The 26546-nt window shown below is 36.5% G+C and overlaps 1 protein-coding gene across 1 annotated transcript in view; it reads left to right on the top strand.

Annotated features, from left to right (window-relative positions):
• Nucleotides 1-26230, top strand: part of SNTG2 (syntrophin gamma 2) — a 280170-nt gene extending 253940 nt beyond the window's left edge. Inside the window, exons 15-17 of the mRNA XM_035543020.1 lie at nt 7182-7274; nt 11460-11570; nt 26099-26230. Of these exons, the coding sequence (XP_035398913.1) occupies nt 7182-7274; nt 11460-11570; nt 26099-26230 (336 nt within the window). The remainder of the gene's footprint in view (nt 1-7181; nt 7275-11459; nt 11571-26098) is intronic.
• The last annotated feature ends 316 nt before the right edge of the window (nt 26231-26546 follow it).

Genomic DNA, 26546 nt, shown 5'->3' with positions numbered 1-26546 from the left:
CTGTACACAGCTCACTTCCTTATGTCTGTATGAGATGATGGGCTTTGCTGAAAAGTCAACTCCTTCTTAGATTGATTATGGCTGATCATTAATGTTTTATTTTTTGGACATTTAATAACAGACAAGTACTGAGTAGCTAAAAAGAATTTTGCCATTAAATCTGTCAGATTTTGGATCGTCACTAAATAAACCATGCTAAATGCATAAATTCATGTTGTTGGTTTCTATATATATTGGCTGGCATTTAATTATAAAAAATGAAAAAGATCAGAACCAGGTGATGATAGTTGTTTTATAGTATCTGGAGTTTTATCTGAATCTGATAAAACTGTTCTCATCATTTGTATTGTTTATTCTACATTCTATTCTATATTGTAATTGGAATGGCTTGTCTCTGGAAAACAATAGATGTTTATAATATAAAAATTAATTAGATTAATAAAATAATGTTTATTTAATTTGAATGCAAATACTACCTAGCTCTAAGCAAAGTAAAAATTTTGTTAAGATTTTCCCAGTTTATTGATAATGTATTATTTCTACACAGAAGCACAGCACATTTTTAACTTTAAATGAATAATAAGAAATTTATGCAATATGCATACTCTCTGCATATGGGTATGGATACCGTTCTTGCCCAGATCTTTGCTGTCTGGTTATTTTTGTTATTTATTTTTATGAAGTAAATATGTTTTGAACTGTACAACATGAGTATACTGAGAAATAGTGTCTGTGTTCCCACTCACATGTAACGAACATTTACAGATCATCTTAATGCAAATGCTTGTTATACATCTATAAAGTAGGTGACAAAACAGCAGGGGAAATGTGAAGTTTAAGCAATAAAGTGCAATGATATTGTCTACTTTCCAATTGTTTTTTGGAAAATAAATAAGCAGAATAACATACATGCCAAAATAGTATGCAATTAGAATAAAAGATTTTTTTTCCTGTATTTTGGCTGATAAAAAACACCAGAATTCCTGCTTAATTGAACATAACTTAGTCCAGAATGAATGAATATATTGAATATGAATGAATGGTATAGCAAGCAACATTAGTTAAAGCAGAAGTGAGTTTCTCTTCATTCAAGACAAAAATTAACCAAAATATAGCCAGGTTTCAGCTGAATTTTTGAAATTGTAAGCTTGATGGGCATTAGGAACAACAGCACTAAAGTCATGAAAGTAAACTCCATTAAAAGGAATATGCAATATATCATTTTTCTCACTGTTGCCCTTACATGAGCGATGTCACTGGATCTCAGTTGTTCATAGGAAATTTTATTTGCCAAGGAAATAAATGAAATCTTAGGAAAAGGAATGCTGACTGAACTGATCACCCTGATTCTTTAGAAAATTATATGAAATTAATTTTTTTACTATGAAACGTTTTTGATGATCTCAGAACACAGCATCCCAATCAGCAGTCATTATTAGTAGTCATATTTTAAAGATACAAACAAATGGAACCCCTATGCCACTTGGGCAACCTGGGGTCAGAATCCAGTCCCAAGTCAGAGGAACATTAAAAGGTTGCATGTCATGAAAAAGTCCAGAGGTGCTACACTGGCCACCTATGACAGAATTTAGACAAATTAGGGCACCCAGCAAAGGCATTTCAATAAGCTCATATTCCAGCAACCACAAAAATATTTTGCATGTGCAGATTTATTCAGAAGCATTTGGACTGCAGTCCCTGAAGCAACCCAAATGACCTATGGCTTCAGCTTAGGCAGGAGAGCCAAATACCTGTGCTGTAAACAGGTGGCCTCAGATCTGGCAGGTATACTTCCTTCCTTCTTGCTCCATACTATGGTTTTGTGTGGTCAAGGATCCCTTTACACAGAAGACAACTCAAGAAGAGGAGAGGACCTCTTTTTCTTCCTTGCTTCTCCTTCATAAACAGCCAGTGCCTCAGCTGCAATGGTGCCTATTACCTGCCAAGTCTCTAATTCACAGAATCACAGAATCGCAGAATCACAGAATGGCTGAGGTTGGAAGGGACCTCTGGAGATCACCTAGTCCAACCCCCTTGCTGAGCAGGATCACCTAGAGCACATTGCGCAGGATGGCATCCAGGCGGGTTTTGAATATCTCCAGAAAAGGAGACTCCACAACCTCTCTGGGCAACCTGTGCCAGTGCTCTGTCACCCTCACAGTAAAGTGCCCCCTCATATTCAGCTGGAACCTCCTGTGCTTCAGTTTGTACCCGTTGCTTCTCGTCTTGTCACTGGGCACAACTGAAAAGAGACTGGCTCCATCCTCTCAACACCCCCCCTTCAGATATTTATACACATTGATGTATACACACTCCCTTCAGTCTTCTCTTTTCCAGGCTAAGCAGGCCCAACTCTCTCAGCCTGTCCTTGTATTACAGGTGCTCCAGTCCTCTCATCATCTTCATAGCCCTCCTCTGGACTCGCTCCAGTAGTCCCATGTCCCTCTTGTACTAGGGAGCCCAGAACTGGACACAATGCTCCCATGTGGCCTCATTCCAACCATGTCAAAGGCCAGTGCCTACACGTGAACTGATCACTCTTTCTGTTTGTGTCCCCATCTCTGTCTCACCGTACAGAAATTTGAGGCATATTCCTCTGTGCCTTTGTCTCTGAGTGGAAATAAGAAAGTCTGTCTTGTCTTTTCCTGTGAATTTGTTCCCCATTTTTAGCATTTCCTTACCTTTTTACTTAGGAACCTGACACCTATGAATCGAGTTTAAAGCCCTTTGTGTTGAGTTACCAGATCTGTTCACAAACACATTCCCTCTTTCTGAGGGAAACCGTCCTTGTGACTGTTTGTCATAAAAGCCAGCTTTAAAATTATTTGGCCTCTCTTTGAATGTATTTTAAAAGTCTCTGCTCATTGTTACACAGAATGCTACACCAGTCTTTGTTTTAGAGTACTGAAGGAACTTGTCCTCTGTCCTCTCCATGCTTTAAAAACTGATGGAAGATAAGCATTAAAGAAGTCTTTCTGTTTTTCCCATTAAGAGGTAATTGACCCAAGCCTTCAGTGCTAATTACCTCCTGAAGATTCCAGGATGTGTGTGTAGTCATGGAAGATACTAATTAAGTCTCTGGTTATGTGGAGAGAAGAAAAAAAAAAAAAAAAAAAGGAAAGAAAATGGAAAAAAAATAGAAGGGAAGGGAAGGGAAGGGAAGGGAAGGGAAGGGAAGGGAAGGGAAGGGAAGGGAAGGGAAGGGAAGGGAAGGGAAGGGAAGGGAAGGGAAGGGAAGGGAAGGGAAGGGAAGGGAAGGGAAGGGAAGGGAAGGGAAGGGAAGGGAAGGGAAGGGAAGGGAAGGGAAGGGAAGGGAAGGGAAGGGAAGGGAAGGGAAGGGAAGGGCTAAGCTTCCCAAGCATCAGAAGAATAGTTAACTGTACTGTTATGCAGAGGGATGGATGCGTGAAGAGTTTTGTAGATGGCAAATGAAAGATGAACAGCTGTCCAGATGTGACTTCCTTACAGGGCTGAAGTCTTGCCCTAGGATAAACATAGGGACTTCATTTTGTTCTGAAGGCTACAATAGAAGGGTACTTACTCTCTCTGATGCCTCCTGCCCCTAAGCACAGGATCTCTTTTCCCATCATTTAGCTTCCAGGACTCTCTTTTTTCTACCTCCCAGAGAAACTCTACCCACTCTTCTCCGTACTCCTCTCTAAGAATCTCAGTTGCTTGCAGTTTATGTAAAGGCAAGGGCTCAGCTTTGTATTAGTGATTTGCTGAGGACAGGTGGGAGTTTCATCATCTAGAAGGAAAAGCTTTTAGTCTTCCCCTACTGCTGCCGGAACAGAGAGGCTTGCTCACTTCCACATGACCTGCTGGTGAAGAGGACCCAGTCTGGAGGTATGGACAAGATGTAGGCAGAAAGCATGTGTGTTCAGGACTGCTCAAGCCTGGTAATGCCAGCATGCAAGATAATGCTAATTAGTGCATAATAATATTAGTATTGCTTGATGCTGCCTACGTTTGCAGTGCGTTGTTACCATGATGCTGTCACACTTTCACCCTGTTTCTGAGTAGGCACAGGAAGTCTAACAAATTCCTTTGGCGAATGGGTCATAAACACCATTCTTCCCCTATTTGGACAGTCATATTGTCAACTTAATGATCTTTTCATGAGTTAAATATATATGTATTATGATATTGATATCTGGAAAAAAAAAAAAACACAAAAAAAAACAAACAGAGATACAGAGGTAAGAGTTTTGTAATTGTCTTCCATTACAAATGATTATTCTACAGATCACTTCACCTGTGCTTGGAAGAGATTAAGTAATTGATCTGGGATATATACTACAATTTTCTGACCCGATGCAGTTCAGATGTGATGCCTTGCTTTTAACAGCTTAATTCTTTTTGCTAAAGAAAGTTCATTGGGCTTAAACTCCCAGTCTCCATAACCACTGGCTTTTGTGATAATCAGTTACCATCAGAGACACCAAGATTATAGCTAGAAAACTACACCTACTCTGGAGCAGTGCAAGCCAAGCATTGTCACTATGCCACATTTGCTACAGTTTTGAACTTTCATATATACATGAGCTGTGTAAATTAATGAAAATTAATGTGACTATTTGAGTATAGATTAATGATAGGAAGATATTTTAATGCAAAATTTAAATTGATACCCTGTAAGTTCTCAGCTATTTACAATTCCTAAGTGCTCTGTGATAAACCAGTATTAGACCTAAGCTCAGAAGAAAAATCTAATTTCCAATTGGTAAGGAAGACTGCTTAAAATAACCTATATTTTTCCTCACTGGTGCTTAAATTGTGAATTCTCAAGTTGAACGCCTGTGGAGAGCTGGCTGATATGTAGTAAGATGTTTTTCTGGAAAATTACATCTGAAGACAGCTAAGATCAGATTTCTATTTTTAAACCTCTATGTAAACAACTTATGTAGATAAACAAGGGTGTTCACATATTTGCAAGTGTATGGGAAGCTTATTCCAAAGACAAGAATTAGAAGGGATAGTGCTCTGTACTAGTGTGAATAAGTGGGGATGGGGGTCCTTATTAGAGCTTTCCAAGAACCTGTTCAAAGTCACTGAGCAAATGCCAGAGGCAGGTTTTTAAATTTAATAACTGCTGTTATCTCTCTTATATGGCAAAACTCAAACTACTTCTGTTATAAAGAAAACATTATTTGTGTTGTTTTTTTTTTGTTTTTTTTTTTTGTTAAGTACAAACCTGATTTGTAATGGTTATCACACTGAAAATGCAGCATAATCTGTTTGCCTTTAGTGTTTGCCTGCAAATCATTTCTAAACCAGTTCCATTATTTGCAAATATTTAATATTTGTAAAATTGTCCAGGCTAATTATTTGTAAATAGTTCATTTTAATAATCACCATGTGTGACAGAGCAATTTGATGTTTACTCATGGGGGGAATCTAATTTAATACGTTTTCAAAACTGCATTTCTGAGTCAGAGCCCAGCTTTTTAACTATTTAAATTGGATAGTAATAGAGAATAAGTTAAGACTGATGCTTAATACCATCTTACAATTACTAAATAAAATGTGGGAATATTTAAGTTAAATATATTAAATACATATATATATAAATATTTAAATTAAAAAGTGTTCTGATTGATTATCAATCACTGAAATCTTTTTAATACCAAATAATATGATCTTTTAACACTAATGAGCAAAGTAGTTTATTCAGAAATAATTTACATCTGTCATTGTTCAGTTGATTATAATACTAGTCTGTACTAATAAATGAATTTCATTCCCAGCCCTTTCAAAATCCTTAACATAATGTCATGTCTATAACTCAGAAATTCTTATTCTAGTATAACTCTAAATATTTATTTAAGTAGTAGAAAAAGGAAACCTTCACAATTACTAAAAACAAAAGTTTTATATTATGCAAAAAAATTTTGAACAACTTCATGGGACAATTTTCAACTTAAGCAATTTCATTAATGCTTTCAGTTTCCTTTAGGAAATTCTTATGTTAATACCATGTTTCTGCATTTAAAGAAACTATCCAGTTAAAAATAAAAATAAAAATCCTGCAAATAAATGTCTAAGGGTAAGGCAACAGTGTGGTTTATGAAATATCAATGAGAGCAAAATAATGCTCCCTTGGGGGAAAATTAAAAAAAAAAAAAAAAAAAGATTTCATAAAGAGTGAGGGTATGTATATATCATGAAATGGCTGGTAAGGTGAAGTGATGAAAGGCTCAAGGCATGTTCTGACCTCTATTCATGCTGAAGGCAGAGGGCTTTTTGCCATTTACTTTAATGTGAATCTCATCAAGTTCTTTCATATTACATCAGCATCATACTTTGTCATACGTTCAGAATCTAGGAAAGACCAAAGTTAGCTAGCCTTAAAAATACATGCAAAGAGCATTAATTGATTTTTTGCTGTAAATTTTTTTCAGAAGTTAAAACAAAAACTTCTGGGTTTGTTGGTTGGTTGGCTAGTTGTTTTTTTAATAAAACAGAATATTTGTACTCCCTCTTAAGGGAGATCGAAGAATGAAAGAAGATTGAAGAATTGGCATATATATAGCATTGGCTATGTATCTAACAAGTAGCAGTGCTAAATAATGAGTACTAGTTATTTGTTGTAATTGTTAAATTGTTTTAAACATATGAACCATCACGGTGTGTCACTGGCATGTCAGCCAAGTTTACAACTGAAGACGTTGCAAAGTAAAAGACTGTCTTCAAACTTTATATCAAGCAGAGAGATCAAGTAGATAGACAGTTCTTTTATAATTAGACTGCAATCATTAAACGTTTAGGCAGTTTTACCCCCATATTTACTGGAGAAGATGTGAGAAGTCATTAATAGGTGCAGTCCATGCAGTTCTCCAGTAGCTTTAAAATAGTCAGGTTGTACTTTGTTTTCTGTTGCATTTGGTAAGGAATGGCTTTCAAGAACAACGTCTTTATTTTGCAGAAGAGTGATTTGACATAAAGAAGATCTCCAGTTCATCTGTAGCTTACAGATCTCATACAAACTTAGTCAGAAATTTTTGAGAATTTTAAGATGCGATAAGGCAGTACCAGTGCTGCTAGCTGAGTGTCTTCTCACACATCAAAAAAAATCATATGAAGTATCATTTTTATGTGAGAAATTGAGATAATGGTTGCTCTCCTAAAATTCATGTGTGGTTGTTTTTTTTTTGTTTGTTTGTTTGTTTGTTTTTTCCCAGTCTAAAACGTATATGTGCAGTTGGCAAGGGGATACCCTATGTTTCACTGTTGACTTTGCTCTGGGATTTACCTGTTTTGACAGTAAAACAAAGGTAAGATGTAAAAAAAAAAATATATATATATATATATAACTGCTTTATTCCACTGTTCTTGAAGTTATCAGTAACCATATATTTATATTGATGTGGATATTTTTTCCTCAAATATACTGTACTTTTTATTTTTAAAGCACCTCCAAAATGCAGTCAGTTTGAGACTAGAAAAGGATAATCTACTTGTGCCATAGCATGTAAAGATAGATATTGGAGAAAGATATAAAAAAAAGTAATTTCCTTTCCAAGCAATAAAAAAAGAAAGTTTATATATATAGCAGAGAACTTGGTTTCTTAGTAACAGAGAAACTTCAAGATTTTGAAAAGATTACCAGCCATGAAAAATATTGAACTTTCACCTGGTTCTATTTGTTTTGAAGCTACAGATATAAAATAGAATGAATTATTCTTCCATCATAAGAAATTTAGGCTATATCTAAACTAAGCAGAACAAGGGCAAATGCATTTTAAAGCAAATCTATATGATTAAATTCACTTATCTTGCTAAATTGAGTGGCTATATAAAGTGACTGTAGGGAATTGGTTATGGCACATGCCAACTTCAAAACCATATCTATAATTCTACTATTTTAAATATAATTTGAAGCAATTCTAAATAACTTTATAAATTTATTTGCCAGTAAAAGCAAACTTACATTAAAAAAAAAAAATGTTTCTACCTTAATAGAGCTGTACAGTAGAAGGTCTGTCCTCTAAAATATGATCTTCAAATCCAAACTGAAATTATTTTTATAATATATGCTAATCAGTCATTCTGAGTTAAGATGAAAGATACTGCATTTTGAAACATTGACACAGGATCTAGTTTTATGTGTTGGCTTATTTGGTATTTTGGCAAAAATGCACAAGTTTATTGAAATCTCTGTGCAGTGAAATAATGACCAAGATCATTGTTTGAAAATTTAGACTAGTTGCTTTACATGTGCTATGAATAGCATAACAATTCAGAACATATGTTTCCATATTCTTCTTTGGTTTTGGTGATATTGCATTCTGAAATTATGCTCTGCATAGCACATTTTGCATGTAGCCACAGATGAAGTATAGACAGTAATCATCTCATTAGTTTAGACTATGGAAGATGTTTCTTTTATATGTGAAGGTTGATTTAGTGTACTCCCACATTTAAAACAAAAAGAACTTCTCAACTGATACTCATTTTCACAAGATCAGAAAACGAGTCATAACTAAAATCTCATTCCTACTGCGTTCAGTAGAACCAAGGTATTACCTATAGAAAGGGTAGGACTTCGACCCAATGTGCCTACCTTCAGCATATATGATGAGGAGGATTTCGATCAACCTTTGATGCTTACCCAAAAGGGGAAAAAATAACATTAGATATATTAATTCTGTTGTTAAACTGTAAAAATTCTGGAGAGTTCATACACATTTATTGTTCATGTCTGTGAGAGATGGACCTGTTCTGTATCCTCAAGCCTGTGTGAGGCAGTAATGGGCAGCTTCCACTGTTCATTCTTACTGCCCATAGCTGTCATCTCAAGTTGATGGTGTTGCTACACAATCAGTCTTTTTAGAATATTTCTTACCAAGACTGAGTAAGTTGTTGAAGTGGTCAAGTAATTAGCAGTTCATTAGGGACACAAAAAGTTTTGCTGAAAATAAATATTTTATCTTCTAGACAGTGAACTTCAAATTAAGGTCATCTATTGATGCAAAGAAAATGATCTTAAAGCACAGCAGGTGCTCATACAGGCTTATTAAAATGAAGCGCATTCGTCTGGTCTGACCTACATCTCTAAGGTGGATCTCAAATTTGGGGCAAAAAGCTCATGCACTCATTAAAAAGTGTTCTTTATTACAGCCTTTAAAGGGATGTAAAGAGGCCTGCCACATTACAAATGACAAAATAGAAAGGGCAAGAACTTCTCCTTAGGAGTTTATGCATCTTTTAGAAAACTCTTCATTAGAACAGTTTTGGGGGATTCTCAAACATATTTGAAATAGTTGCTTCATGACATACATGGTCTGTTCTATGGTCATCATGGACTTAACGCATTCAGATATACCATTTGGGGCCCATTACAGAGATACCATTGCATCCTGCAGCTGCTTTGTATCTGATCATAGAGATTTTCTTTATCTGTTGGCTTAGTTGGTTCATCTTCCCTATCCCATGCCTCCAGCCGCTTATCCGAAATAAAGGGATCCCCAAGTGTGCATTTTCTTCTTCTTTCCAGAGCCATCTATTTCTCTTTTCCACTCAGTGTCAACTATTGACTCCAGCAATGCCTATTATTGCTAAATTGTTTGTGTTTCATCCCCATCTAAGCAATTATAGTATATAGTGAATGTTCCTCTATCCTATTTAGATCTAAACCTATTTAAGAATACCTTTCAGGTGGTCTAATTAGGCCCTCTGGACCCAGTTAAAATTTGTTCATGAATGTAAAGTTGAAGCACCAGCAGAATGCCATAGCATTGTTGGTGGGGTGAGTTTTTTTCACCCTTTATATTAAGAAATCTAAGAAGCCAATGATGTTTGTGTCTGCAGGGAACCAGGAGATTAAATAAGGCTTTTCATACCTTTTTATTTGTATAAACAAATGCATAAACACTTTCTGTTTTGTTTTGTTTTGTTTGTGCATAGGGTATTCCTTCTCAAACCATGAGTAGGGTTCTAAAGATCACACACACAAAAAAATAATTGAAATTCGTGAGGCTTTCATCATTCAGTGTATAGATTATCACACTTACCAGTTGTCATTTATACAAGTGTTGCCATATCCACTAAAAAAGGAAAATCATTGGCTAATGAGACAAATACAAAACTTCTACTTTCCTTTATCATTCTGACCATCTCTTAGACTCTCAGAAGGTATTTCTTCTTTTCTGCGTTCTGGTAGCACCCAGAAGAGTGGGGACTTAGTCTCAACAAGGATATATCAAGTTAAATGTAAATATTTAATTACCATTAAAGGCATCAAGGCATCTATTGTAATAGCTGGCAACAATGTGAAGAAATAACTTACCAAAGTGCTAATTTGAAGGAAGCAGGTCTCCTGCTCTCTTCCAAATTACGTTTTCTAAAATAGGAATAATCCAACACTTTCCTTGAATTTACTAACTATGCCGCAGGACTCTAATACGTAGAAGTAGTTTAAAACTTAGCAGAATACCTCTCCTCTCAGACAGTGAAAGTAGTCTGAACTTATGTAGAAAGGACTGGTTGTGTAACTGCATCTGACTCACAGAGCAGCTATTCCACCCCAAATCCAGTCAGTGTTATCTGTAGAATATTGGAAAAATGCACAGAGAAAAAGTCAGAAAATTTACAAGTGAAGGTATAGCATTGGTCTACATGAAGAAAATATTTTACAGTAAGGTATATTGAAAAATGGAACATAGCAAACTTTTCTCTGACTATGTTTGCTTTTGCAATAGCCTTTAAAGCATTTAAATTGTGTTTTCTCAACAGTGTCCAGGGACTGAATCACATTTCAATATGTACATGGAATTTTCATTAATGTTATAGGTATTAAGGAAACATCAGCAGAAGGTCTTTATGCAATTAGACAGCTTTTTTTTTCTTTAAAAAAAATAAAAAGTATACACTTGTATCAATAGAAAACATTCAAAGACAAATAATGCTGGTTTCAAAAATAATTCCTTTTTTTTTTTTTTGAAAAGTATCTGTATACATATTAAAAGACTCCTGTGAATCTATGATATGCCAGCAGTAGTAAGAACCCATGCATAAACCTGTAAAAGAGCAAGAAGCCTAGCTTTCCTATGTATTTTAGAAACAACTGTGTAACATAGAACATATTTTTTGTACTTTGCAAGACCACATTCAGTAATAAAGTTTTTGCATCTCTATTTCATATTTATCTTTGGATTTCAAACCACTTTTTAAATCTAAGCTTTCTTCAAGGATATTGATATTGTATCATGTAGGGAATGGAATCATTTACATTTCAGAGAACTTCTACGTAAGTTTTTAATTAGTGAGTATTATTATTGTGTCTTTTGTTCCCACATGTGATACAGAGCTGTTAATTTTATTTGCTCTGCAACCAGCCTGTTATCATGCACTGTTTACTGCCCTAATGCTTCATCTTAATACATAAAGATTAATCATTTATCTGTAGTTCTAGGTAACAGTGTGTAACAGAGTCCTTAATCAAATTTCTTTGTCTTTAGAACGTGCTGTGGAGATTTAAATTCTCTCAGCTCAAAGGCTCTTCAGATGATGGGAAAACAAGAGTAAAGCTGCTTTTTCAGAATCTAGACACCAAACAAATTGAGACAAAGGTAAGTGACATATTCCTTCTCAGCTTAGTAAAAAATGAAATGGAATTATCAATTATCAATTATCAATTCCATTTACTGCTGCACTTGCACATGGTGAACTGCAAACCACAGTTTATCTTTTTTTCTCCTGTTCTGTAGAAACTCCACAATAAATAAAGTGATATAACATCTATAAATTTATTGCAGTATTTGTACAAGTCTGTTACTGAGCTGTGTTTTGATGGTGTTTCACTATATCAGAAAGATGATTTCTTTAGTGCAGTTGTTTAGCCTACCTGTAATCATACAGAACCTTAAAATTGCTTTTGAAAAGGATAAAGGAAAAATAAAACTATTTAATGACTAAATACATTTTAAGCTGCTATATAGTAGACAATTTCAAGCAAATGCGTTTAAGATATGCAAATAAATAAAATATTGTGTAACTTTTATTAGTTAAAAATAATAAAAAAAAAAAGGAAATAACCTTGAAAGAGGCCAGGCACTTCCTGAAACCTATTGGTTCTACTGTGACTTAGGAGCATTCAGTGCTTTGCAGGATGTGGCGTTAAGTTGTGGTGACAGCCAGTCACTACTATAGATTGGATACCGCTGGTGTCTGTTTCTGCTTCCAGCAATATGATATGGTTGTGAAACTTAGAATTCAGATTCCCAACTGAACTTCAGCAGTTTCTAATTCAGGCTTGTACTTTGAATTATCATCTTGAGGTGTAGCTGTAATGCCTGAATCTGGCCTCAGATTCTCCTCTGTGATCCTAAGCTTCTTGCAGTTGTACACACAACCTAAGGGATTGGATGAAAATTGGAAAAATGGAATACAAAGATAGAGATCATTGATGAATAAAGAGAGTAAAGAATAATTCAATAAAACATAAATAAGTGAAGACAGAATTATTCAATCATGACGTTCTGAAAGGAATGAGAACTTTGATGTGATATGACAGAGAAGAGGAAGGCAAGAGTGAGGTTCAGCTGGGATTTGGTGGACAAAAGTCAAAGAAAAATTAAACAAACAAACAAACAAAAACATGAAGATCTATGAAAGCTCTCAAATACTATTACCTGGAGTTATACTGGTTAAAATGACCTATAAAGTGAAAATTTGCTATAATGATCATATCACAAAGGTAGAATAGTTAATATCTTTACCTATCCTTTAAGATTTCCCATTCTCATTAAGATTTCACATTAAATGGGACTGGGCTAAAACTGTGCAGCCTCCCTGCTCTAGATACTTGGTTCATATATTCAAGTTTATATCCACTACACTTCTAAATGGTATTATTTCTTAGACTTTGGAATTACAGAGTAATCATGAAATAAGCATCTCTAATACCCATAGTATATACTACAGTATCTGCCTCAGCTTAGTGTACTGAAAGAGCCAGATGTTGCTGTATGGTGAAATGCAGCCAATAATCAGGAACAGAAAATGTCATCAAATAATAGAAGTTTAATTTCCACTACATGTGAAATAAAGCTTGATACAGATGACTTATGTTCACTAGGCAGTAATCAGTAGCATTAAGGTTGCAAAAGATTTTTCCAGATTACATCGAGTTCTATATGCTTATAAATTCTTTGGGGAAAAAATCACATTTGGGAATTCTATTTTTGTATCTTGGTTACTAACTAGAGATGGTATTTTTTCTGCTACAAATTTTGAGTGAAGTGCTTCTTCCTGTGCACTTCAGTTTTAGGTGAAGAACAATATATTTTTCCATTATTTTTTTTTTCTCTTTAAAGGAACTAGTAAGTCCTAGATTCCTGTCAGTTGTTTCTTCTTCAGGTCCTTCATATTCCCTACAACTTCCCCTTGTACTTTCCCATTTCAGTACTACTCTGTACTTACTCTTCCTTTAATACTTCCAATAATACCACTTCAAATCCTTGAAAACCCCACAAAGCCAGCAGAATGCCTGATAATGGGAAAAAAGCAGTTGTTGCAGCTAGTTTGCAGGTATGTGTGTATTACGTATTTAGACAACCCATGTTTAATGGGTGGCCAAGTGACCCCTGCCCCAGTTGTTGGTCAGGACAGGAAAGGACAGTGCTCTTCCTGCCTTCACTTCAGTGTGGGGTGGTAACAGGACCTCCCAATGTGTCACGTCAGCAACTTGTAACACAATTCTAGAAGTTCAGCTCATTTGAGGTATCCACCACTTCAACAAATGTAAAAATAGCAGAAGTGTGTACCTATGTAATTTCAGCATGTTATTTTTTTAGGAAATCAGTTTTTTTAAAGGCTCTTAAAAAATCTGTTTGCAGCATAGCATGTAAATGTTTTTCTATGAAGGAGTAGCTTTGTAGCTGTTTTGAAAGGAGGAGGAGAATGATTAGTTATGAAGTGTTTCTGGACCATGGCATTAATGTGGAGCTTGTATGTCTATGTGCTTTTCCTTGAATCAAAAGTTTGAAATTATTTGAGCTGGAGATGCAATTTCATGTCCTTTTGGTGAGGGGCTCTTAAACCAGATGGAACATATTCATTACACACAGTTTCACAGAATGGCTTAAGTTGGAAAGGACATTAAAGATCATCTAATTCCAAGCCCCCTGCCATTGGCAGAGATACCTTGCACTTGACCACGTTGTTCAGAACCCCATCCAAGCTGGCCTTGAACACTTCCAGGGATGGGGCACCCACAGCTTCTCTGGGCAACCTGCTCCAGTGCCTCACCACCCTCTGAGTGAAGAATTTCTTCCTTGTATCTAATCTAAATCTCCTGTCTTTAGTTTAAAGCCATTACTCCTTGTGCTATTACTACACTACCTGACAAAGAGTCCCTCCCCAGCTGTCCTGTAGGGCCCATTTTAGGTACTGGAAGGCTGCTATAAAGGATTCCCTGGAACCTTCTCTTCTGTAGGCCAAATAACCCCAGTTCCCTCAGCCTTTCTTTGTAGGAGAGGTGCTCCAGCCCTCTGATCATCTTTGTGGCCCTCCTCTGGAACCACTTTAACAGATCTATGCCTTTCTTATGCTGTGGGCCCCAGAGCTGAACACAGCACTCCAGGTGGGTCCCAGGAGAGCAAGAGGGGGAGAATCACTTCCTTCAACCTGCTGGCCACACTTCTTTTGATGCGGCCCAGGATATGGTTGCCTTCCTGGGCTGCAAGCGCACATTGCTGGCTCATGTTGAGCTTCTTATCAACCAATACACCCCCAGGTCCTTCTCCGCTGGGCTGCTCTCAATCCATTCTTCACCGAGCCTGTACTTGTGCTTGGGATTGCCCAAGCCCATATGTAGACCTTGCACTTTGCCTTGTTGAACTTCATGAGGTTCGCACAGCCCCACCTCTCAAGCTGTCCAGGTCACTCTGGATGGCATCCCTTCCCTCCAGCAGCTCGACCACACCACAAAGCTTGGTGTCATCAGCAAACTTGCTGAGGGTGCACTCAATATCACTGTCCATGTCACTGAAAAAGATGTTAAACAGCTCTGGTCCCAATACTGACCCCCGAGGAACACCATTCTTTTCTGATATCCACTTGGACATTGAGCCATTGACCACAACTCTTCAAGTGCGACCATCCAGCCAATTCCTTACCCACTGAGTGGTCCATACATCAAATCCATGTCTCTGCAATTTAGAGACAAAGATATCTTGGAGGACACGGTTGAATGCTTTGCAGAAGTCTAGGTAGATGATGTCAGTTGCTCTTCCCCTATCCACCAATGCTGTAACCCCATCGTAGAAGGCCACCAGATTTGTCAAGCACGATCTGCCCTTAGTGAAGCCATGTTGGCCATCATCAATCACCTCCTTATTTTCCACGTGTTTTAGCATGGTTTCCAGGAGGATTGTTCCATAATCTTGCCAGGCACAGAGGTGAGACAACATGGACCTGTTACATGTCAAAAGTTTCTATGTAAAATCCTTGCTTTTGTATTTTCTTAACAGTAAAAAAAATGAAGAAAAAAAAAGGCATAACAACAAGAAGAATCTGTGAATATTTCAGTAGCAGGGAAGAGCTGAAGGCATGAAGGCAAATAATAATTCATAGCTTACTGCATAAACTGAGCAAATAGCAGATGAGAAGGGTACGTTCTGTGCTTTTTTGTTTGCTTCAGTTATCAAAAAAAAATGCAATTATATCTCACATTACAGGTAAGATCAAGGGGTTATAAAGAAAAGCCAGAATATGGAGGGAAAGTGGTTGGAGTATTTTTAAATGATAGTTTTCACACTAGGAGGTAGTGGAAGTTGTGTTTGAGAAGCCCAGGTAAATAAATAAAATTACAGAAAGATAATTTTTTTCTTTAAAGGACCAAGGGGAGATGTAGAAACATATAGACCAGTCAGCCTCAATTTGATAGTAGACAAATACAAACATTATTAAATAAACACAAAGATTATTGAATAAGCAATTTGTAATTACATAATTATAGAGAAAATAACAAAATTGTGGGAAGCAAGGTAGATTTTTGAAATGAGATTCTATTAAAGTTGTCTCATTTCCATTTTTTTGACAGGATAACTGCTGTAGGGGGAAACAATACTTATGATTTGTCTTGAATTTATTCAAGTTTTATGTGATTTTCTCATAAGTAATTTTGGTAAATAGAACCTAAGTAAAGTTACCATAAACTAAATTGAGTAATTGAAAAAGCAATTTAAAAAGTAGGTTCCATCAGTTGCTTGAAAAATAGAAGAATATAATATACCCAAATTTTCCTGATCAAGAGTCACACTCCTTTAATTTCCTGTCTGGTAGAAGTTTGAAGCTGGAGCATGCTCAGCGAAAATAATATCTTGGCAAGTAAATTTTCCAGTTAACAAATTTGGACAGATTACACAGGAATAGTAAAAAAACAACCTCTGATGCAAATCTCATCTTCCTGCCAAATTTTAGAGTCTCAGGAATTTTGGGTAAAGTTTTCTTTTGAAAACTAATTTTGTCGCTGGCATGGTAAATATTGGCCAAAACATTTTATATTTGGCAAAGTTGTATATAACTTATGTACCTGAACACAGGATCCAGTACGGAAAAAGTTCCAAGTAATGTTAATAACGTTAGATATTCTGAGCCTATATGGCAAGTACACTTGCTTTAAAAAGAAAAAAAAAGAGAGAGATATTAATATTTCTAAGATTGCATTCATGTTTTAACTCCCTAGTTAAACTGTAGCTACCTGGAAGATAAGATCTTTTTTTTCCAAGCATATTTTAATTGAGCCATATAAGCATTTTTTTTTCTCATCTCATTTTCTTTCTATCCTCCGTTGAAAAGAAAAGTGGAATTATATTTTAGCAATTCATTCACACTGAGAAGGGAAAGAGACCTTATTTATCTTTCTTCACTACATTTCCTCTTTTACCAACTTGGTCACAAATATTTGATTGAAGAAAGAATACAAAAAGAAATCATAGTTTCACTAGACTATTGTGAGCCATATTCAAGCATTCAAGTAAATGTTGCTTTTCTCATGCACTTCCTGTCTGTTATGCATATAATTTAAGAACCCTGCATATTTATTAGAGTGCATACAGTATTCTTTCTTCACTGACTTCAAGCCTCAACACTATTGTAATTTTGCAGTGGTACAGGAGCACACTCTGATATGCTTTTGCAATTAGACTGTGCAGCACAGTTTGCAACAAATCCTTTTTTATTTAAAACAGGAGAATTTCAGAAAAGTCATCAAGGACAAGTCGGCAACTGTGCTTCTGTCTTTAGATTTACCATATGCACCTGAGAGGAAATATATTCCACATTAGTTGAGAGATATGGGATATTAAGGAGAGTGCAAGCAAAGCTCTCTCTTTACAACAACATTAATCTCTAGCATCAATAAACCATCATCTAGCACTCAAGCCCTTCTGTTTTTTTATTAATATGGGTCTTTTGTTGATGAAGTCTGGCAGTTTACTACTGAACATCTTGAGAGCTTGAAAAACATTTGCAAGATTATGATGGATATGAGTTAAGACTTTATCCATTTGACAGTATCGGACAGTCGGATTGCTATTGGAAATTAATTTTAATATTTTCTTGAAGGGGTGAATTTAATTGCCTGCTCCTAGACAAGCATCTCCAGAACAACTTTTCAGATGCGTTTCTTACGCGTTAGTAAAGTTTGCATCTGCCAATGCCACATTTAAACGTGTTCCAGATTTGACAGTAGACAGTGGCAGTTGGAATCACTGAAGCTGGCACTGAAAAGCCGTCTGACTCTTCCTGGTCCCTGTAGAACACTGTTAAAAAACTTAAGTAAAACTCATAGATGGAGTTGCAATCCATCTGGCATTGATTTTTGGCATCATGGATCAAGTTCTTAGGCTTACAATGTAAGAGCACCATTTTAGTTTGTGTGTGTGTGTGTGTGTGTGTAAATGGTAGTCACAAATATTCACAAAGAGTTTTAAATAAAACTTTACAGCTGGACAAGCTTTCATACCTCATTCCATAGCCAAAAATTTATTTTTGCCTGTTGTGGTGGTTTTACTTGGGTGGGCAGTCGAGCTCCACCACAACTGCTCTCTCACTCCCCCTCCTCAAAGAGGAACGGGGAGAAAATACAATGAAAAGGGCTCAAGGGTTGAGATAAGGACGAGGAGATCGCACAGTAATTGTCGTGACAGGCAAAACAGACTCAGCGTAGGGAGATAGTAAGATTTATTACCTATTACTAACAAGCTAGAGAAGTGAGAAACAAAGGAAAGAAACCAAAAGCACCTTCCCCCCCATCCACCCTCTTCCACCTCCTCCCCCCGAGTGGCGCAGGGGAATGGGGGAATGGGGGTTATGGTCAGTCTATAGCGCTTCTTTGCCGCCGCTCCTTCTCGGTCACTCTTGCCCCCTGTGCTGTGGGGTCCCTCCCACGGGATGCAGTCCTTGCTGAACTGACCCGGCGTGGGCTGCCCACAGGCAGCAGCTCTTCAAGAACTGCTCCAGATATGGGTCCATACCACGGGGTCCATCCCTCAAGAGCAAACTGCTCCAGCCTGGATCCCCCACAGGCAGCAGCTCCTGCCAGGTCACCTGCTCCTGTGTGGTCTCCTCTCCACGGGCTACAGGTCCGGCCCGGAATCTGCTCCAGCAGGGGTCTTCCACAGGCCGCAGTCTCAGTCGGTGCAGGTCCACCTGCTCCACCGTGGTCTCCTCCACGGGCTGCAGCGTGCAACCCTGCTCCACTGTGGTACTCCATGGGCTGCAGGGGGACAGCCTGCTTCACCATGGTCCTCACCACAGCGCGCAGGGGACTTCTGCTCCGGAGTCTGGAGCACCTCTCCCCCTCCTTCTTCACTGACCTTGGCACCTGCAGGGCTGTTTCTCACTCCTCTCACTCTCCCAGCTGCTGTGTGTCGAAGCATTTTTGTTTTTTTTTTGCCTTTTTTTTTTTTGCCTTTTTTTTTTTTCCCCTGACTTAAATATGCTCTCACAGAGGCACAAAACAACATCACTTATTGGCTCAGCTCTGGTCAGCAGTGGGGCCCTTACCAAACGTGGGGCAGTTTCTAGATCCTTCTCGCAGAAGCCACCCCTTTGGCCCCCTGCTACCAAAACGTTGCCATGTAAACCCACTACACCTGTTTATAACAGTCTTAAGCTGCACAGTACTAACACATTTGTTCTTTTCAATCATGATATGGCAACCAAGCTGTGGTATACTTGCTAAAATTTAGAACTGAATTTAGAATTTCTTCTTCTGTTTTGGCTCCCATGAGGGCTACAGCTAAAACCTAGATATTATTTGTTTTTTGTTGCTGTTGTTGTTGTTTGTTTTGTTTTGTTTTACTTTCCAAAAAAGTGTGGTTAGCATTTCAATCAAAAAGAATGAAATAATATGCTGAAGAATACAGTAGTAACAGTTATACTAATGTCAACAATTAATAAACACTAAGACTCACCAACGTCCTTAAAGAAGTCATGAAATGCACAGGTGCAGAAAATGTAGACACTGACAGATAGAGCCTTTACACGATACAGGCTCATGTCTTGTTCAAATAGTGATTCAACAGCTCTCAGAAGTAATCAATAAACTTAAGTGTGTGTGTGGTAATGATGCAACAGGCCTGTTAAGGTCTTTATGATACATCATATATCCAGCTGTTATAGGTGGGTTGGCAAAGCAAGAACATACATTTTTCTTACTTGGCTGTGCACATACAGTGATCAAGGTCAGTGCAGTGTGCACATATTTTATATTCTCAGTACCAGCAGGCAGTTTTGTAGTCTCATCTTCCACTGCTTTGATCCAATCTTTTATGCTCTTTCTTGCTCGCTGTCTTTCCTCTAGTGCCTTTGCTGTCCTTAACTACTTATTAGGATGCATATAGTAAACTGAAATAGCCTTGATTATTGAAATATTAGACATGCAGAGATTCTTCTAAATATACATAAAATAGACAATTGTAATTAAGAAAAAAAAAAAAAACAGCAATCACAGATGAGGCGAGCAAGCAGAAAGGTGGAGTTAGATGATGCAGGGCAAATTAAATGATCAGTTACTCAATTATCTGCCTGGCTGGGTATGCGGTGAAATATGTTACTTTAAAAAATAGACAGAGAGATTGGAGTGATTCATTTATGAGAAAGAAGTATCATTGGTGTTATTTTCTAGAAAAAAAAAATCACATTACATTCTAAACCTGAAGAAGCAAAATTTCCACCCTATAAACCATATTCCAGATGGTCTCTCATTAGCAGACATACTGTCTCCATGTCCTCTGACAATGCAGTATCTACATTTCCTGTGTCCTTCATGCCATCCCTATCTTTCACCAAATCCATATTTCCAAATTAACCCCCCAATCCTCTTCTCCTTTTCCTGTTGTAATCTTCATCCAAACTATATTCACCACCTGAACACCAGTTCTCTGAGCAAACTCTATCCTCAGTCTGCACAAACCTGTACCCCAACACCTGTTCTGGATATACATGACTGCCCCTTGCTAGACAGCTTCAAGGTTGTGAAGGCAGCCAGTGCAGACATCAAGTGTCTCTCAGGGACAAAGCACCACATCCCCACCCTCATTTATGTCCTACTGTGTCAAATACTCTTGTGATTAATTGGATTTCTCAGGCCTCAGGGTGAACCTTACCTCTCCGATGACCATATCTAACACAGTCTACCAAAGTTGACCATATCAGAGCCCTGCAACAGAATACTTTCAGAGTTCTTCTCCTCTCTTATAATCCTCCATGATCTCACACCCTAATAGAAAACTTAATATAAAATACTGAAGATGGGAGAGAACATGAGGGAAGTGAGCCAACTGGTAAATTACATGTAGAAAGCTCATATGGTACCTGTTTGGCTACCCTGTTCTGTAACAGCTTCCAGAAACAGTACCACTCTTAAAAGTAATCCCTCTGAGGGACCTGCAGCATTATCTGGAGAAAATAAAGTGCTGTCTTCACTTAAAACACAGGTTTGGCAACGCTTCTCCTCTTTCAACTGCATGTAAATTATATTATATAGAAATAAGATCATGTTGTAAGTATCCAAAAGATTAATTGTAACAGATCAGACAAAATTCTGAGGTACACAGGTGGGACTGCTGCAGTTTGGTCTGTACTCTGATAGAATCAATGAGCACTGTGCAGTAGGGGAATTGGATTGACTTCCAGTGCTGACACATTCCTATCTTTCCTCTTTTCTTATCCAAAAACTCTTCAAATAATATTGTTAGAGCAGTCTGAAATTCTGCCTACAATCTGTGTTAGCTATCTCTAATTGTTTTTCTTGATAAATATGTACAGCTTTGAAGTGAATATATTTGCAGTAAGGAAATGAAAAGCTTTGTAAAAGGCTCTTGTCTCTGAGCTCTTCGGGCTGCAGTCACTCAATATGTTGAATGTCAGAATGAATCAGTCAGAACATGAGGTGAAATTGTTGGATGTTTTCCATTCATTTTGGAGCAAATCTAAGACTAATGTGAGTGCTTTTGTATTTTATGATTTATTGTTTTTAAATATTGTAATTCAAGAGATTTAAACTTTGACTTGAGCTGAGAATAGATACATTATTCCATATTATTTTATATTGAGTTGCATTTATTAAAAGTCCTGTGTGTATACTCGATTTTAGTTATGTAAAACTTATACAAAGAGAGTTAAATAATGGCACTACTTTTTTTTCTGAATGTTTACATTAATTTTATATTAATGTTTACAATAGACATATTGTCAATAAAATACAAATAAAATGACAATAAAATGTTTTAAGAAACATTTCCTCGTGACCATATCTATCAATCAAAATAGAAAAAGTGGTTTCTTTATGCCTCCAAAAAATCAGAATAAAGATCACATGGGTTTAAATTCCTCAAGGGATTTTAACCAACATTTACGCTTCATTTTTCTTCCACAATGAGATCTAATCTTGAGTATGAGGCCCAAATGAATACTTCAGCAACTGAATGCCACTTATTACGCATTACCGAAGTGCTTGGTTTGATATAAGTTCTCAAGAGATTTTTCTTTTAGGGTAATTATTTCTTAACCTATTAACTAGCAAGTACACAAAAACAGAAGTTTGAGAGAGTTTTGCCACTTCCCTTGATGTTATCTTTTTTTTTTCTCCTTATTTAACTAGATATGAATCATAATAAATTGCACAGTATGCTCATTGGTTGTGTTGGCTTATGCCTCTATTGTTTTCATAAGATTATAGGGTGTTTTGTGTTTGTTATTATTTAGAATCTTGGAAGTGTCAGTTTAATTTCCATTTAATTTAATTTCAATTTAATTTCCATTAAATACATAGGGGTCCATAGCTGTTTAACACAATTAAGAAAACTTCTGTAATTGACAGATTGTTTTACTCCAGTTAAGGTATATCTATCTGCTCACACAGAAGCAACCAAGTGCAGCATTTTAAGGGGTGAGGGTTTATGAACTTTTTTTCAATTAGATGTTGCAGGTAGCAACATTTTCCAGAATACATTTTGATAAACTTGTGCTCATTGACTAGAGACTGGAAGTAGTGGGAGGTCACATAGCAGTTTGCATTGCATTTCAAATGCATGGAATGATATACTCAGAAAGCAGAATTTTGTAGTGAAGAGCAATGAAAGATGAATAACAGCACACCTCCCTAAACCTTGATTTAATCAAGATGCAATGTTTAAGATTCCTTAATTTTTGTCATGCATCTGTAATGTATTCTCCTGTGTTAGCTGCTTTCACATAAAAGAATATCTGACTTTTATTGCGATACATATTTCTTTAAAATCTAGTCATAAAAACTAAAATGTTCTCCCATTGCATGGAAGGAAAATAAACAAGGAAATATTGCAGAGGCACATTGTATAAGAGATCCAATTATAACAATCTGTTTATAATGGCTTATTAATTCAAATGATGGCATGAAAAATGGCCTGTGCATAGTGTCTGAATTCACCTATTTTTTCTTCAAAAGCTGTAGGAAAACTTCAAAATTTTTTGAAGGGATGGGGGAGTCGCTTCATTTATGTTAACAAATTCTTAAAGCTGTGCAATTACAAAATTCTTGTGATTCAAGATTCTGGAAAGTTAAAATTTATTTGTCTGATGATGAACCACTAAACATAAATTATTATATACATCCAAATATCTCTGCTAACGTATTCTATGCAGGATTTAGGGGCTGAAAGCATTATTCTCCCAGGCTTATGTGTGGACTGAGAGAACAATCTCTGAGGAGAGCTTGCTGCCAAAACTTTCTCTGTCCAAAGGTTACTGCGTCTGAGAAGGACTTTTCTGTAGCTTTCTTGGATGTTTCATTGAGCATAAAGGCACTTGTAAGGCCACTTATCATCATGGTAAGGGCATATCCTGGAAGCATGCTGAATATGATCTCATTACTCTTGTTGTACAGTAATATTGCTTATCGCCACCTTATGCTGGAGAAAGTAGACAGTAAAGGAAAATTACATTTGTCTGAGAATAATAGATTTGCTTAGCGGAAAATAAAATCCCTGAGACAATAAACTATATGTACCTGAGGCTGTAAGGAAACAGTGCACTATTGTTTGAAAAAAAATATATATACTCATCTTCATCATGAACTAGAGTCTTCAAATATTGAAAGTCTGATGCCACCCTCTCCGTCTTCCACCTTTTTATTTTTCATGTGTCTGATCCTGTTCGCTTCATAATTCCACCAGAATCCCTGGCTATTTCCTGAATGAAACAGTAAAAAGGCAAATATCAACTTTGTTTTATTTTGCAGAATGTGAGATAGAATAAGAATCTACAATTTGTGTTTTCCTGCTTGCAACCTAGTCTATTGAAAAATGAACAATGAAACTCTATTTTTGATCATTTTATTTTTTTTAAAAGTGTTTGTTTTTTAAATAATTTGAAATCCTCAGTGAGTTAATTTTATTCAGGGTCTTGGAGACCACTTCTGTCCTGTGAAAACTCTTATTAGCATTTGTCTTAGGGGGAAATCAAGCAGTTTTTCCTGTATTTAGATTGAACATTGTGTCCTGTATCACACCAGACTATTTATTAGCTGTGTCTACTTAAAACATCCAGATCGTTTTTAAAAAAAGTTGTACCTGGCTCAGTAGAAATAAAACCAAAGTATAGTTCACTTACCCTGGGGAATCTGCCAAGCAGAAGCAAAGAAATATGGCTAAACTAATTCACATATTTTATGTGAACATAGTCAGGCTTATGAATCTTGCCAAATGCTTACAGGTTGCTTTCCAGTAATGAAATCACAGTATTACTTGTTGTGTATCAGCAGCTGAATTAGTCATTGTCTGCCTTCCGTGGAGATGTACAAAATGACCTCGTATTCAGGTAATGCTTTACTGCCACAGAAGAGGAGACAGTATGATTACTATCATATAACAAAGAGACATAAAATATTTATTAAAAATAGTAAAGGTATCTATCACTATAGCTGTTACTTACTTCACAGTATGTTCATACACTAAATGTTCATATACCAGATGTTTACAAGGACACCTGTCCCATTATCTTTAACTTCTGAAGGAATCAACTTAACTACCTCAAAATAAAAAGTCAGTAAAATAAAGATGTTGAAAAGCAGAAAAAAGAAGAAGGTATGTAAAAGATATATATTTCAGGGAAGTGCTTAATCACTACAATATTGGAAGTAGGGTAGTAAGTGATACTGGAAAAAGAAAAATTCCATGATGGAAAAATAAATCTCTCAAAATCTCTCAAATGCCAAACATCTTACAGTGAACACTGCACATCTGGACAAGATGAAAAACAGTTTCTAACTACCTGTAGTATTTTTAAAAAACATGGTAGTACAGAAAGATGAACTTCATTATACTGGTCCATTTCCTGATATATTCCTGTTAACTCCTTTGGTTCCCCGAACACTCAAAGTTGTTGCAGAAGTGTACCTCTTCATGCTGAAGGCGGTTAATGCAGGTATCTTCAGAATGTCCTCTTTAGCAAGCTTGGGCCGATCCTGAAGCTATTACTCATGTAAGTAACTCTCATTCTCAGGAGTACTTCCAGTAGTTTCACTTAGGAGGTCCCTGAGTATGGACTGAGCCTGTACAACCCTGGCACAACTTGCCCTCCTTACAGAGGCTGCCCATGCAGTCTTCCCACTGCCAAAAGTTTGCCAGCAATGCCCAATACAAAGTTGCCTTTGATAGCAAAATGGTTTCCTGAACAGGAATACATTCCAAATGTTCTGTCTAAGGCAATTATGTTTAGGAGATACTGTAAAATACTGTAATAGGAAAATCAGAAGTTCAGTGCTTTAATTTTCATTTAAAGATAAGCAGATAGGTTATTCCCTGATAAGCTACTGTGTAACCAATACCTTTAAATGCATATCCTGTTGAAGTCAAATGTGTTCTCCTCAAACCAAAAACTATACCAAATATCCAGCTGCAGATTTTACAAATAGTAATATCGTGTAAATTTAACATGCTTTTTATGCTATATTTTTTGTCATTATGTTAGAATATCACTCCATTTCTGTCTGTTGAGATTGGGAAAGAGAAACGTTGTCCGTAGCGCACAGAAAATGAAATATTTTATAAAAAGTCAAGGGGATTTGAGACCTGGTTAAGAGTAGCAGTTTGTCTTCCTGAATTGGGGCATATGAATTTCAAATAGCCATATTTTTATGTGCAAGCTGTGGTATGACTTTATCTTCACTTCCACCTGGCCTCTGTCCTCCTAGCTTCCTTCCTTCAGAGGCTGCCAAGGTATGTGTCCTCATCAGCCTCCCCTGGTTGAGACTTGAGACCACATCATTCCCAAACACCTTTAACTTTTCAAATAATTTAAAACATGGGGTGATATTTAAATGTTCTTGCAAGTTGAATGCTCTCATTGCCTAAGCTGAGTGAAATGTAAACAATAAAGCAGCAGAGGGTGAAAATTAAATTGACGTACTGCACTTCCAGTGAACGAGGTATGGATATCCATCTTTTATTCTTAGCATTTTTAAATTTACAGTTCCCTTTAAAGGTTCAAATTTTCATTTAAAGTCAATTGCCATTTGCTGATTAGTCTTTTCTGTATTTATGTAAACAGGTTATAGACCTGAATATGAAATCACGTTTTCTCTTTTTTCTCTTGCTTCCTCTTTCAGGAACTTGAATTTCAGGATTTGACGGCAGTATTACACTGTATTCACTCCTTTATAGCAGCAAAAGTGGCATCTGTGGATCCAGTATTCATAGACAGCCAGAGCATTGCAAGAAAATATATGTACAGTAACTGATATAAGATTATATGTTATGATTATGGAAAATAAATTATTTTCTTAAAGAAAGTAGTTATTTCATGCACAATATTGCAACTTTGTGATTTTCTAAGAAGTCTATAGTTGTGTTATCTGTAATGTTAACAGTTTTCACAATCTGTTCAAAATTTTGAATCTATGAGTTAACAAATATTAAGTCAAACTGAATCAGTTTGTTGTCTTCGGCATTAATGTAAAATTCTGAGCAAATATTCATTCAATAGCATTTGTGGTGTCATTTTGATTTCTGTTCTTATGGTCATACATACCCCCCCTTATCAGATAAAAACATGAA

This window comes from Cygnus atratus, chromosome 3 (genome assembly GCF_013377495.2).
Source record: "Cygnus atratus isolate AKBS03 ecotype Queensland, Australia chromosome 3, CAtr_DNAZoo_HiC_assembly, whole genome shotgun sequence".
NCBI classification, from domain to species: Eukaryota; Metazoa; Chordata; class Aves; order Anseriformes; family Anatidae; genus Cygnus; species Cygnus atratus.
This window is presented reverse-complemented; position numbering and strand designations above follow the sequence as displayed.